Raw genomic sequence first — 12,401 nt, 5'->3', positions numbered from 1 at the left:
AAAGTCCGAGTAAAAATATTCCATACATATTTAATATTCCGCTCAAAAGGAAACCAGGTCCCAAACTGCCAACAAAATAGATATACGCCCGTGACCCCCCTCCCCTCCCCACATACATCTTCCCCTCTCCTCGCCCGGGAACACACACCTAAACATTCCCCGGCTATCTCCCCCTCCCTCGCACCGGCGCTGGAGAGTCGGAATTAGAAAACCAACCCCGCGGTCTCATTAATTAATTAAACACCGTGTGCCGGTGGCACCCGGGCGCCGGTTATCGCCGGCGCTCAGACGCGCCGCCATCTCAATAAGGCGCCCCCACCACGGGGCAGAGAGGCGAGGGCGCCGGTGGACGGGCGCCGCGCCGACGCTTCTTTCTCCCGCAACTTCACGAGGTGGTGGTGGTGGTGGTGGTGGTGGTGGTGGGGGGGGGGGGGCGTTTTTTTTTTTCTTTGGCGGCCGGGGAGGGGAACAGGAAGGAGAGGCAGAGCCGGGGCCTCGGCGGCCATCTTTGCTAGGGAACGACGGCGTCGAAGCCTTCTTGTCCTCCTCACGCGCCGACGTATCGTGAGTAAAAAATCTAATTTGGCCGCCGCGGTGAGACCCAGACGGGCGAATGACCGACGAAGACGCGTCCGCCGCCGCCGTAACCTCCTGCCCGTGTCAGAAGACGCTAAGACTTCCAATCCTTCCCAGATTAAAACAAGACTTCACACACTAATTAGAACCTGCGGGACCCAATAACCTCACCGCTGTCGGCTCATTTACATTTCTGGCTTTTGACGAACGACTCTGAATCTGACAGTCGATACGCAGACGTGAGTTGAAAAGGCGACCCCGGGAGGAAACGGCGGAGTAGTTTATTGGATTGTGTGGCGGCGGTTGTTTATCTGAGCCCCGGCAGGATAAAGTTTAGATTAATAGGTAACATATTTGGCCGCTGATCATCCGGAAATGAAACGTCAGGCGGCGTCAGGAAGCGGGAAGGTGTTCGGAGCGTTACAAGACAAGACTCCGCGTACCTCGGCTCCCGGAGAGTCTTCGGCGCATCGGGGGAAGATGGAGTTTTTGGAAAACTGGAGCGGCTTCCTCTCCCGGACGACCTGCCGACAGGTGAGACGCGGGGTTTACGTGCGATCGAAAAACAGAGAGAGTCCAAATATATGCATGGATTTGACAGATTCGAATTGATGATATTCATTTTTATGTGTAATATAGTTCCGAGAGGTCGTACTTTTGCAAAAAATAAATAACACAATAGTGGTTTTTTTTTTTGTCTCCCTGCAGCGAGCCTAGCAAGGTGAATGTTAGCCTGTGCTAACCGTTAGCCTAAGAAAAGTTTTCATTTCATCTCCAAGCCAGTCCGCCATACACACTGTGACTCGTAGCATCGCTGTTATCGTTTAATTTTACACAACGGCGTGTTTTTTTTTTAACTCGAGCACTCAGCTGAAGCTCCTTTCCGGTCAAAGTGGAGTCCAACTCTCTTCCAAGAGATGAAGCTCTGATTCACGGCACAGTTGCCCCCGTGTTTTGAGTCGTAGCCCTTTTTTTTTCCCCGTGCGAGGCAAACCTCTTGTGCCCTACGAAGATATCACGAGGAAAATAGCTCTGGATGAATTCGCCGCCAAAATTACATCCCGTAAATTCACCCAATCCCGCAACTCTGACCGAGTCGCTGACCAACGTAAGCTAACCTACCGCTGCGTTAAGCTAGCTAGCAGGGGGTTGGAAACTAGCACAGCAACACAGGGTATAAACTATATCTTTGGTGAATTTGAGGTCGTGCAAGTGAACATACCACATCCTGCGTGATCTTTTACCTTCAGATCGACGTGAGCGTGTCGACGGCGGAGATCGGAGACCTGGTCGAGTTCGGCAACCAGTGGGTGGGACTGTCCCTGTGGGGCGTTTACGTCGGGGACGGCCGCGTGGTTCACTTCGGCGTCGGAGGTGAGACGCGCGTCCCTCTCAGACGCGCCGAGGACGATGGCGGCTCAAAAGGTCACGTCTCGTTTCCGCCCTCGCAGACGAGAACATGACCCGGAAGGCCTGCCGCAGCCTCCTGCAGCAGATGGCCCCCAAGTCGTCCGGAGAGCGGGTTCTGAAGGGGACCAGGATTGTCGTGCAACCCATTTCTGAGATCAGGGTGCCTCTCGGAACCCGCATCCGGGTCAACAACGGGAGCCACGACCTGGTCCCGTCGGCGGCGGAGACCATGAGGCGACGCTGGGAGACGTTCCTGCACCAGGAGTTCAAGTACGACCTGAGGAACTTCAACAGCGAGCACTTCGCCACCTTCGTCCGCTACGGCCAGGCTGTGTGCAACCAGGTGGGAGCAACCAAGCAGCCCTTAAACAGAATTACATTACATTACATTACATTTGGCTGACGCTTTTATCCAAAGCGACTTACAATAGAGGACATAGGGACTGCAAATAACACTTGCAAATACAAGATGCACAGGAAATATACAGAACAGTAAGCTGGGGTTGCTTTTTTTTTGTTTGTTTTTTTTGGACAAAGACGTACACAAACACACACACACACTGCATAGCCTAACTTGGTGCCTAACCTGATCTGGGGCAGCTCAAGCATCAGCGCAGTAAAAAGTCCTGAAAGAGAAGATTTTTTACCTGTTTCTTGGAGGTTGAGAGAGATGATGCTCGTCTTGTTGCTTCCGGAAGTTTGTTCCACCACTGAGGTAGTAGAACTGAGAACAGTTTTGCCTGAGATCGCTTAGAGCGAGCAAAAGGTACGGCTAGTCGGTTTGTATTAGAGGAACGCAGCTCTCTGCCGGGAACATAACGTCTTATCATTTGGTTCAGATATGCCGGACCTGTTCCTGAGGTGGTTTTGAATGCCAGGGTCAGGGCCTTGTGCTTGATCCTGGCAGCTACTGGTAGCCAGTGCACAGAGGTGTAACATGAGCCCTTTTGGGTTGAGTGAATACCAACCGTGCTGCAGCATTCTGTACCAACTGCAGTGGTTTTATTGCACAAGCAGGTCATCCAGCTAGGAGGGGATTGCAGTAGTCCAGGCGGGAGACGACCGTGGCCTGAACCAATAGCTGTGCCGACTGTCGGGTCAGGTAGGGTCTGATTTTCTGAATGCTGTACAGCACAAATCTGCAGGTCCATGGTTGGAGAATGACAGCTGATCGTCGATCGTGACTGCCGAGGTTTTTTGCAACTTTGTTTGGGGCCACAGTGGTGGAGTCCGTCTTGAGGCTGATGTTGTGATGAATTGTCTCTAAACAGCGGCAGGTTAAAGCTTGAATGTGAACGAACGACCTCCCAGATTCACTCCTGCCGACCCCGTTCACGCGGTCATCGCTCGTCCCTTCCGTTTAGATCCCCTTCAAGAAGAAGGACGAGGCTCACGGAGAGACGACCCGAACCCTGCGGATGATCGTCCAGCAGCGGGAGGAGTCGGCGGCCTCGGCGCCGGTGTGACCCGTCTGCTCCCGGAGAGTCCGTTAATGAGCAAAATAAAAGCCCCCTATCTGGAGAAACCGTCTGAGAATGTTTCCCGCGATATCTCGCCGCGGCGAACGGGAGGGGGTAGAGGAGGACCAAAAAAAAAAAAAAAAAAAAAAAAAAAAAAAAGAGAAGATGCAACATTAACAATGTCCCTCCGCTCGCGACCCGCAAACTTAGCAACAAAGCAAACTCCACAAGAGTCGGGAAACTATGTGTCCTCTTGTTTATTAAGACTTCAGGAATGTCAATAAGAGCGTCTCTATACAGTAGGAGGTCTGAGGAGGCCAGGGCGCAGACACAATGACCTTCTGCTATTCTCCTCATTGATAATGACCCAGACGCCGGCGCACCGGCCATCAGCCAGACCTCTAATGAAGCCAAAAGCGCTCCATCATCTGCTAATAACCTCCACGCGGCGGCAGGAGTCACGGCCGGGCCAGCGGCTGCTGAATGCGAGGAAGAAGAGGAGGAAGAGGAGGGGGAACAAAAGCGCGGGGTGGACAGGAAGTAGCGGAAAGCATCCTGTTTATCGATCCGGGAGCTCGGCGCCGGCTGATGTTGTAAAAGGCGGTAACTACATTCTTCTTCGGTTCCCGAACACTCACAGATGACTGCGGAGGAGATGGGAAGAAAAAAAAAAAAAAAACATTTCACTCTAACAATCAATTTTTTTTTTTTGTGTGTGTTTGTTTGGGGGGGGCGGGTGGTCATTTTTTAGCATCCCGGTTGCTGCGACGCCACGCGCGCGCGCGCGAGCAGGGACGGTGGTTGCTAGAAATAAGGTCGCTAAACTCGTTATGCTCTTTTTTTACCTTTAATTGGTGGAGAAATTCTGTCCTGTTTCGCAGCAACCCCTTCGGGGGAATGCTGATTAATTGTCTTCTTAAGTCACTCATAATACACCGCCCCTCCACACACACACACACACACACACACACAAGCGCATAGGACGTGACCCAAGCACTGCACTGCAGCAATCAGCAATCAGTGTTTTATTACAGGAACCGAGTCCAGAGTTCCCGCAACCTATGTGGAGATTTTTATTCCCGCTTCTTCTACTACTGGTGTTGTGACTGCAGGGCAAAAAAAAAAACAAAAAAACAAAACAAACAAAAAAAAAAAAGTCTGGTGGGGGAAGACGACCTTTGGACCCGCCCAGGTGAAGCCTGGCTGATTTTTAGGTTTAGCGGTGCAGACACACCCGTCTATCACGCGCAGTTATGTTTTACATTCAATTAGATTTAAAACTGCGGCAAAACAGCGTTCTCTTTTCATTCGCCCACAAAGGGAGACTCATGATTATTGACCTTCTAGAAACACGCCGTACCGGTGGCAGTGATATGCCGATGAGTGCCGAAAAAAAAAAAAAAAAAGTGGGGGGACGGTGCTAATGCTAATGGAGAACTGCGCCACAGCTCCAGAGCTGGTCGCCATCCAAAGCAGCCATTGGCTACTGAGCACCACGCGAGCACCTAACTTAATCTGGACCGTAGCAGAATCGCCGATGCAAGTAGCCTCTCGCCGCTAGCACAACTTAGGGAGTTAATCTACCAATCACGTACGGCCTCTGAAAGAAGGTTCCGGCCGCTCCTTCGAGGACGTCCGTCCGCTGCGTTTCCGGGTTCACCGGCTCAGCTCGACCACGCAGCCGTGCAGCTGTTCCGTGAAGGCCAGAAGAGAGAACTTCTCCTGCACCCTCCTCCTGCCGGCGCGTCCCATGTCCTCGCGGAGCCGCGGCTCGGCGACCAGCTCCTCCATGGCTCGGGAGAAGGCGTCCGCCGTGGGCTCGCACAGGAAGCCCGTCTCGCCGTGGGCCACGCTCTCCAGCGGGCCCCCGGAGTTGACGGCGATGACGGGGCGGCGGCAGTACATGGCCTCCACGGGCACGATCCCGAAGTGTTCCCCGCTGGGGGTGTACAGCACCGCGGCGCTGCCCCACAGCAGCGCCACCTTCTGGGAGTCCGAAGGCGAACGCAGGAAAGTCACGCAGTCGTCCAGGCGGAGCCGCGTCGCCAGCTCCTTCAGCTCGGCGTAGTGCCGGACGTTCTCGGCGACGCGAGGGTCGTAGCCCCCCGCCACCACCAGGTGGACGCCGGCCCCAGCGGCCGAGGGGAGCCGCCCTCTCAGGGCCGCCACGGCCTCTAGCGCCAGGCCCAGGTTCTTCTTCCGCTCGTAGCGGTTCAGAGACAGAAACAGGCAGGAGGCCCCCTCGGGCAGCAGCCCCTCCAGGCCTCCGGCGCCGGCCGGCGGGTGGTCGAAAGTGGAGGTGTTCAGGGACGGGTAGAGGACGTCCGGCTTGACGCCGCGCAGGCTCTTGAACGTCTCCCGGAAGACGCCCGCCGTGAAGCCGCTGTTGACCAGGATCTAAGAAGAACAGAGAAGCACTTCTTCAAGGGGAGCGAGAGGGAAAGCGGACGGTCGTCCACGTCACGGCGGCTCCTCGTGGACATTTAGACTCTTAACCCTCTCCAGGCAGATGTTGCAGATTTGCGACAGCTAAATGCTACTTAGCTAATTACGCCACAACTTAATTTGAGCCTGAGAGGGTTAAAAACTTTTTCCTAAATTTCACTGAATGACGAGATGATTTGAGGCACTTGTTGACGGTGAGGAAGAAGAAGAAGACGATTGATCATGACGACGTTTCCGGAACAATATCCCGAGGGCATTAGCTGGATAATAATTCACAATCTAAACAGATTTTTAAAATTAAAATAATCCACAAAATAAAATCAGACACTTTTGAAAATCACTACGGTTGCGGTTTCACCTGTTTCACTTTCTACACCACAACTTTGTCCTTTCTCCTCGCTCTCGCTACGTGTATATATATATATTTATATTTTGCGTTTTTCTGCACGAACCCTGTCGGCCATGCCGGTGGTACGCTCCTCCAGCCAGTCGATGGGCGCCCGGTAAAGCCTCTTCAGGGCGGACCTCCTCTGCGTCAGCAGCTGGTCCGGGAAGTGACAGTAGAACAGGACCTTCTTCCGGTGACGGGACAGCCTCAGCACCGGGATGCACACTGACACCTGGGGGGAAAATTATCTGTCACATTAGAATCATACATGCAAAACAAAACTGACAAAATGAATGGAAACATACCGTAATGTCCGGACACCTGAGCGCACCTGAATATAAGTCGGAGATAAATATATGTGTACATATATGGGCCATACTTGCGTGACAAACATTTTTTTCTACTTTAAAAACAATAATAACACAAGGAAAAGTCCATCCATTCTCTATCCCCTGCTGATCGCTATCTCAGGCTTCCTCCTGCGCACTAAAACCGTCAAAGTTGTCTTCTTCAGTGTCGGAATTGAACGGCCTCAGAATTTCACGGTCATTTCATTGGCCCGATGTGACGAGGCTAAATGTTTTGGCGGCGTGGAGCTAGTTAGCCCCCCCCAAAATGCATAAATTACCCGCATCGTTGTTTAAGCCGCAGTGTTCAAAGCATGTGAAAAAAAGTAGCAGCTTATAGTCCGAAAATTATGGAAGTTTGAGTTATATTTGGCATAAAGAAATGTGGGATAGTTTCTTTTGAAATCATGTATGGGTTCCTATTGACTAATTATTTACAGAGTCTAACATAATTAGTTTTCAACATTTTGGAAACATTCAGAATTACCTAAGGGAAAATGGTGAACAAATAAACTAAATATTAAGCACCACATTTACTGAAACAACCATGATTCAAAAGTGAAATATCAAAACTAAAAGAAAATAATGAGCTGTGTCCTGACGTTGTCAGCAGAAAGATATCATTCAATTTACAGAATAAATGAATCCACAATAAAATGGCAGATGTTGTATCTATTCATGTGTAGTTGTGCAATATAATTATATACAAAAGCTTGGTTTTTGAAAGATGTAGCTGGTGAATGTGTGCAAAAAAACTAGCATTTATAAACAAACAAGAGAGTTTCTGCAGATGGTTTGTGATTTGGGAAAGGACACAAAAAAAGAAAGAAACAAAGCGAGAAAGATTTTATCTTCACACCTAGAAGAAAACCTCAGGTAAACCCACAACTGACCTGATCACAGAAGACCACATCGTATTCCACCCCGCTGAGAAAGACCAGGTACAGCGCCACGTAGATCATCCTCAGGTACGCGCACAAGGCGTGGAGGTAACCAAACACACTGGTCGGGAGCCAGTCACCCACACACACCTGTTACACAACACAACACACCTGTCTAACCTGGAAACAGCATCCGTGACAGACAATACTGAGGATGTGGTGTGTGTGTGTGTGTGTGTGTGTGTGTGTGTGTGTGTGTGTGTGTGTGTGTGTGTGTGTGTACCACGGGCAGGTCTGGGTCCAGAGTCTCCGGGAAACAGTGTGAGGGATCATGATGCGCCGTCCAGATCTGGACGCTGCAACCTTTTGACCTCAGAGCGACAGCAGCATCTACGACCAGCCGCTCCGCTCCACCGATGCCCAGGTCTGGGTGGAGGAACACCACCCGCACCATCCTGCGAACACACACATTTGAAACCAGGTTTATTCCAGGGATATTTTCACGGGTGAAGAGATATCAGTGGCTAGAAATACAGCATGGCAGCCCTAATAATTACAGAGGTGTGGCTTCACTTTGATGAATATGTGAATATAGTCTCTTACACAGCACCAACTTAAGTCGTTCTCCGACCCAAACACTGTGACAGAGAGGGAGACATCTCATCAACACTGATATTGCGCTTTTAAAACGTCGGACAGCAAAATATATCAGTTGTAATAACAGTTTGTGTTGAAAGACATAACACTACGCGACCCTGGCTGTATTGGTTAGCTTCCACTAGCCTACAAAGCTAATAATAATAATAATAATATTACACTTGTGCGGTGTTGTTGAGCTCACGTAGCAAACACAACTAGCAGACAAGTTTCTGGTGGACCGCTGACTGTCAAACTGTGCATTCCAACCCTGACCCGTGTAAAATAAAGTGATTTACCTTCATTTATCTTGCTTTCTGTCCAAACTTTGGACACCGGTGATTATGTTGGTCTATCAGCATGTAACCGCGGAGATACTATCGTGAAACTACAAGGCGACGACGCCATGTTGGCTCTATCTCTCCGTTCCGCTCAGGCTGTTTGCAACTTCTCATCTGCCCCACAATGGCGCCGGTTTCCACCGAATGCGAACCGTACACATCCTGTGAGACACGTCTCCTCCAGTAAGAGGAAGCCCTTTTAAGTTGCCTGTACGTTAAAGCACGACATACGTATTTAAATTCATACATGCTCTTAAAAAGTGTTTAAAAAGCATCACAAAATACGATTTGATGGGATGATTATTAGTATGGCAGGTTTTTGTTTTGTTCTATTTGTGTTAATTATGTAAAAACGGACAGGCATCTGCACGGTGACCCGCGCCGATCTTGCGTTTCGCCGTCGTGTCCTTTTTAGACGAACGTCAGCTTTGCGAGATCTCCTTAACTTTTGACCAATTTCACACACGTCGCCGCTCACTTTGACGTGGACACTCGCCGGGAGAGAGAGAGAAAGACTCAGGGGCTCAACTCGTATCGGACAGATAAAACAAAATGGTAAGATTACCTCCCAAAGGCTGTGACGGTCCTGTCAGTCCAGCCCGCTCGGCTGGATTCATTTAAAAACCGGCGAGCGTTTTGCTAGCTGTTAGCACGCCTGCTAATGTTAGCTTATCTTCTGTGGACGTGGCTTTATCGGCCAACACACGAGAATCGGCCTGAAAATACAATTTAGTTTAAGTCACAATCTATTCAGTGGTGTTATTACATAGCATATGACGTTCGATTGTGACATGTCCAGTTTCAAGCCTAAAATTTACAGATTCATTCAGTGGACACCCCTCTTTGCACCGGCCTGTGGCCAACAGTCTATTTAAAACTCTCCAGATTTGGTTGTATTTTTGTTAGTACAGCATTGGATTTCATCATTTTCATCATTCATTCATTCATTCATCAAGCGTTTTAGAGCATCTCCTGCAGCGTTGCATTTTGATTGTGAAATCGTGATTGTGTTTGTGTGATAGGTACCTTGTAACCATGAATACTGGATGTTTGAATATTTTATGTTAAACTGCATTTCAGCCTGGACCAGCAGCAAGTGCAACCAACGTTGGGGCCTCCGGACGCTCACCCAGCAAGACAGTGGCCCCCCGGGCAGCCGGGTCCACCGTCAGACAGAGGTAAACACCATGCAGATCTTGGTCACATTTCCCACCGCTAAAACCCCGAATACAGATAAATTAAGGACAAGCCTATTGACGGGTAATATAGTCTGCAGATCTTAATCTCAGTTATATCTAATAAAAACTAATACAGGCTGGGTAAAGGGAGCACAATAGTAGCTTTTATGATCCCCTGGGATGATTGACTGTGCCCTATGAATTCCCGGGGCCTCCGCAGCAAAAAAGATCAGTGTTTATTTACTACGCGAGCAGACAATTCAAAGTTGACGCTCAGGATGACAGGTCATTTCCAGCACTGGCCCTGCCTCCTCCTGTCACCCAGCAGTGACGACTGATGGATGGGGACCCCCCTCCGCCCCCGTAGTAGATTATAGCTGCAGATAGATGTTTCAGTCGGGGCTTAATCAGTGTGTAATCAGAGGCTCGCTGTTACTTATTACTTATTTCTATCACACGCTTCATTACCTCATTAACCTCTGTTTAATCTCATCACGAGTGAAGGGGCCGTGAATCACTCCGCCTCCATCGCCACCATCTGTCTCTGGACATTCTCTAAAACAAACAAATCAGAGAGACGTATAATACGGCGATGAGTTAAGAAATAGAAGCTCGGATTCAGGAAAGCGTATTTTGCCGTGATGGTGTTTGATCAAAAGCACAAGTTCACACATATCGATGTAAACAGACCAGAGAGAGAATATTATACATCGTCTTTTTTTACACAAGCTTTTTTTTTTTTTTTTTTTTTTTAACCTCTTGTGATGTTAGAAAAATGTGAATTTAAGTCCTGTACATGAAAACCTGCATTCCTCACTGCAAACGATATATATTTAATATTAATCCATGTGTGTTTGCACAGGAAAGCGGCCAGCAGTGGCACACGCAGCGGTGGCAGGACCACCGGGTCGGCGGGCACCGGCGGGATGTGGCGTTTCTACACCGAGGACTCGCCGGGCCTCAAAGTGTGAGTGTGCTCTGTAAAAAACCGGCAGATACGAACTCATCTCTGGCTTTTCCTTTTTTTTTTTTTTTTTTTGACGCTCCGACTCGCATCCGTTCGCAAATATCCACTAATTCTCCGGATGTCTGCCACTCGGCGCATCATTAGCGGCGGCGTGTCATTAGAGACCCGCGCGCATTTACAAAACCGAGACTCATAAACTTCTCGGCCCCTCCGCCCCCCCCCCCCCCCCGATATTAGAGAAAGCATCCGGTCTCGTGGTCATAGGTGGCCGCGGCTGATCGATGGCGCTGTGCTGGTTATTGAGTGCGTCTCTCCAGTGGAAGGAGGGCGGGCCGGCCGTACACTGCTGTGTATCGAGTGTGTGTTTGTTCCTGCGTTAGACGTCGGCCTCAAAGCTTCATTAAAGGATCCACTCTGAAAGGTCAACTCAATTACAGCCTTCTGACAGCAGCAGCCGAGGGGAGGGGGGTGGCTGGGCCGCTGAGAAGATGGTTGGCATGGCGATGCTGCTACTTAGCGATGCACCCCCCCCCCCATCCCATTCAGTCCCTCCTTCAGGGATGAGAGCTCCTCCTCGTTTCAGAGGCGCATCAATAAAATCAGCCACTTCACCGAGACTCTCACTCTGGATGGTGTTATTCCAAATGTGTGTGTGCACGCGTGTGTGTTCATTTGTTTCCTGAAGCCGTGTTGGTTCTTTCATTCATCGCGAGAGTTGGTGGTGGAAGAGCTGGTTTCCAGGGTTCACACCAGGTGACGGTTCTTCCTCACCTCCATGACCCCGATCCTCTAAATCCTGGTTCCGTACGCCCGTTCGTCCAGAACATCTAACCCCGATCAAGTTAAAAACCTCTTACTTTATGTTAGTCTTTGAATTTCAACCTCTTCTTTTGGTCTGGGTTGTGGTGTGTGTTTGTGTGTGTGAACCGGTGTGTGTTTGTGTTGCGACAGCGGCCCCGTACCCGTCTTGGTGATGAGTCTGCTCTTCATCGCTTCCGTCTTCATGCTTCACATCTGGGGGAAGTACACCCGCTCTTAAAGGCACCGCTGATGACCTCTGACCTCTGCGCCTCGGCCTTCTCTACTCACCGGACCCTGGACCAAACCACATACACGAGCCCCACCACCATCGCCGCCGCCGCCGCCGGACAAACGCAGTGGCGTCCGCCTCTCTTCGGGAGGAGCTCATGGCCGCCCACCTCAGGTGTGTGTGTGCCGATGCTCCCTCCGAGCAGCAGCACGTGCCTGAAGGTCAGATGCAGCGTTCAAGGACATTGTCGCCCTTCCGGCACCTTCACCCAACCCCTGCCTCTTGTCTTTTTGTGAACAGCATTTGTACAAAAATGAAATTGTAAAACTGTACAATAAAAAAAAAAACAAAAAAAAACAATCCGTCATTTGCATTCTGGTTATTTTACAACGGCTCCAGTGAAACAGGTGGAAATGATCTCTTCCTACCGCTCGGGGTCGGCGTGTTCTCCAGAACCTGGACGTCTCTCCTGGCCCGGAGGAGCGCTCGGGGATGTTCAGGTTGGACACGGCCGCTGCGCCCGGAGGATGAAGAACGAAGAAACGGCGAGGGTTAGCGGAGAAACGGCAAATAACCTCCCCGATCCCCCTCTCACTCTGCTCCGCAAAGCGTTTCCGCGGTGTTTGCTTTCCACGTTGGAAGATTAAATTTCCAAATCCCAGGAAGGGTCTGACACGGTTTGGTCTTCTCTGTCCTGAAGGAGGCGCTGCAGACTATTCTCTGGCTTCCTCCGAAGCGGCGA

The 12,401-nt window shown here is 50.3% G+C and overlaps 3 protein-coding genes across 4 annotated transcripts; 2 read left to right on the top strand and 1 right to left on the bottom strand.

Moving 5' to 3' along the window:
• Positions 1-1,024: 1,024 nt before the first annotated feature.
• On the top strand, positions 1,025-3,452 carry LOC147229739 (phospholipase A and acyltransferase 2-like). The gene is made up of 4 exons (XM_086155803.1): positions 1,025-1,110; positions 1,827-1,950; positions 2,028-2,329; positions 3,351-3,452. Exons 1-4 carry the CDS (start codon positions 1,057-1,059, stop codon positions 3,450-3,452), a joined length of 582 nt encoding a protein of 193 aa, XP_086011929.1. The 5' UTR covers positions 1,025-1,056.
• A 238-nt stretch (positions 3,453-3,690) lies between these two features.
• Positions 3,691-8,504, bottom strand: alg2 (ALG2 alpha-1,3/1,6-mannosyltransferase). 2 transcript variants are annotated; one of them, XR_015106852.1, is made up of 6 exons: positions 8,443-8,504; positions 7,791-7,962; positions 7,520-7,657; positions 6,344-6,511; positions 5,042-5,843; positions 3,691-4,090 (listed from the first exon to the last, which is right to left on the bottom strand). XR_015106852.1 is itself a non-coding variant. In XM_086155921.1 (5 exons), exons 2-5 carry the CDS (start codon positions 7,959-7,961, stop codon positions 5,103-5,105), a joined length of 1,218 nt encoding a protein of 405 aa, XP_086012047.1. In that variant the 5' UTR covers position 7,962; positions 8,443-8,504; the 3' UTR covers positions 3,691-5,102. The 2 variants fall into 2 exon arrangements, 1 of the variants encoding a protein (XP_086012047.1); XM_086155921.1 differs by having other exon boundaries at positions 3,691-5,843.
• Positions 8,505-8,898: 394 nt separating this feature from the next.
• sec61b (SEC61 translocon subunit beta) lies at positions 8,899-12,016 on the top strand. The gene is made up of 4 exons (XM_086155358.1): positions 8,899-9,039; positions 9,565-9,662; positions 10,525-10,629; positions 11,581-12,016. Exons 1-4 carry the CDS (start codon positions 9,037-9,039, stop codon positions 11,666-11,668), a joined length of 294 nt encoding a protein of 97 aa, XP_086011484.1. The 5' UTR covers positions 8,899-9,036; the 3' UTR covers positions 11,669-12,016.
• The last annotated feature ends 385 nt before the right edge of the window (positions 12,017-12,401 follow it).

Source organism: Fistularia commersonii, chromosome 11, assembly GCF_037954325.1.
Source record: "Fistularia commersonii isolate RoL2024-O1a breed Wild chromosome 11, RoL_Fcom_v1.0, whole genome shotgun sequence".
NCBI classification, from domain to species: Eukaryota; Metazoa; Chordata; class Actinopteri; order Syngnathiformes; family Fistulariidae; genus Fistularia; species Fistularia commersonii.
The sequence above is the reverse complement of the archived record's forward strand: the minus strand, read 5'-3'. Positions and strand labels throughout refer to the sequence as shown.

Coding starts and splice junctions, on each gene's coding strand:
- LOC147229739 (XM_086155803.1), top strand. CDS start 1,057: ATGGAGTTTTTGGAAAACTGGAGCGGCTTCCTCTCCCGGACGACCTGC. Junction 1,951..2,027: donor GGTTCACTTCGGCGTCGGAG/GTGAGACGCGCG, acceptor CCGCCCTCGCAG/ACGAGAACATGACCCGGAAG. Junction 2,330..3,350: donor GCCAGGCTGTGTGCAACCAG/GTGGGAGCAACC, acceptor CCTTCCGTTTAG/ATCCCCTTCAAGAAGAAGGA.
- alg2 (XM_086155921.1), bottom strand. CDS start 7,961: ATGGTGCGGGTGGTGTTCCTCCACCCAGACCTGGGCATCGGTGGAGCG. Junction 7,658..7,790: donor TGGACCCAGACCTGCCCGTG/GTACACACACAC, acceptor GTTGTGTAACAG/GTGTGTGTGGGTGACTGGCT. Junction 5,844..6,343: donor CCACCGGCATGGCCGACAGG/GTTCGTGCAGAA, acceptor TGTTCTTCTTAG/ATCCTGGTCAACAGCGGCTT.
- sec61b (XM_086155358.1), top strand. Junction 9,663..10,524: donor GGGTCCACCGTCAGACAGAG/GTAAACACCATG, acceptor GTGTTTGCACAG/GAAAGCGGCCAGCAGTGGCA. Junction 10,630..11,580: donor GACTCGCCGGGCCTCAAAGT/GTGAGTGTGCTC, acceptor GTGTTGCGACAG/CGGCCCCGTACCCGTCTTGG.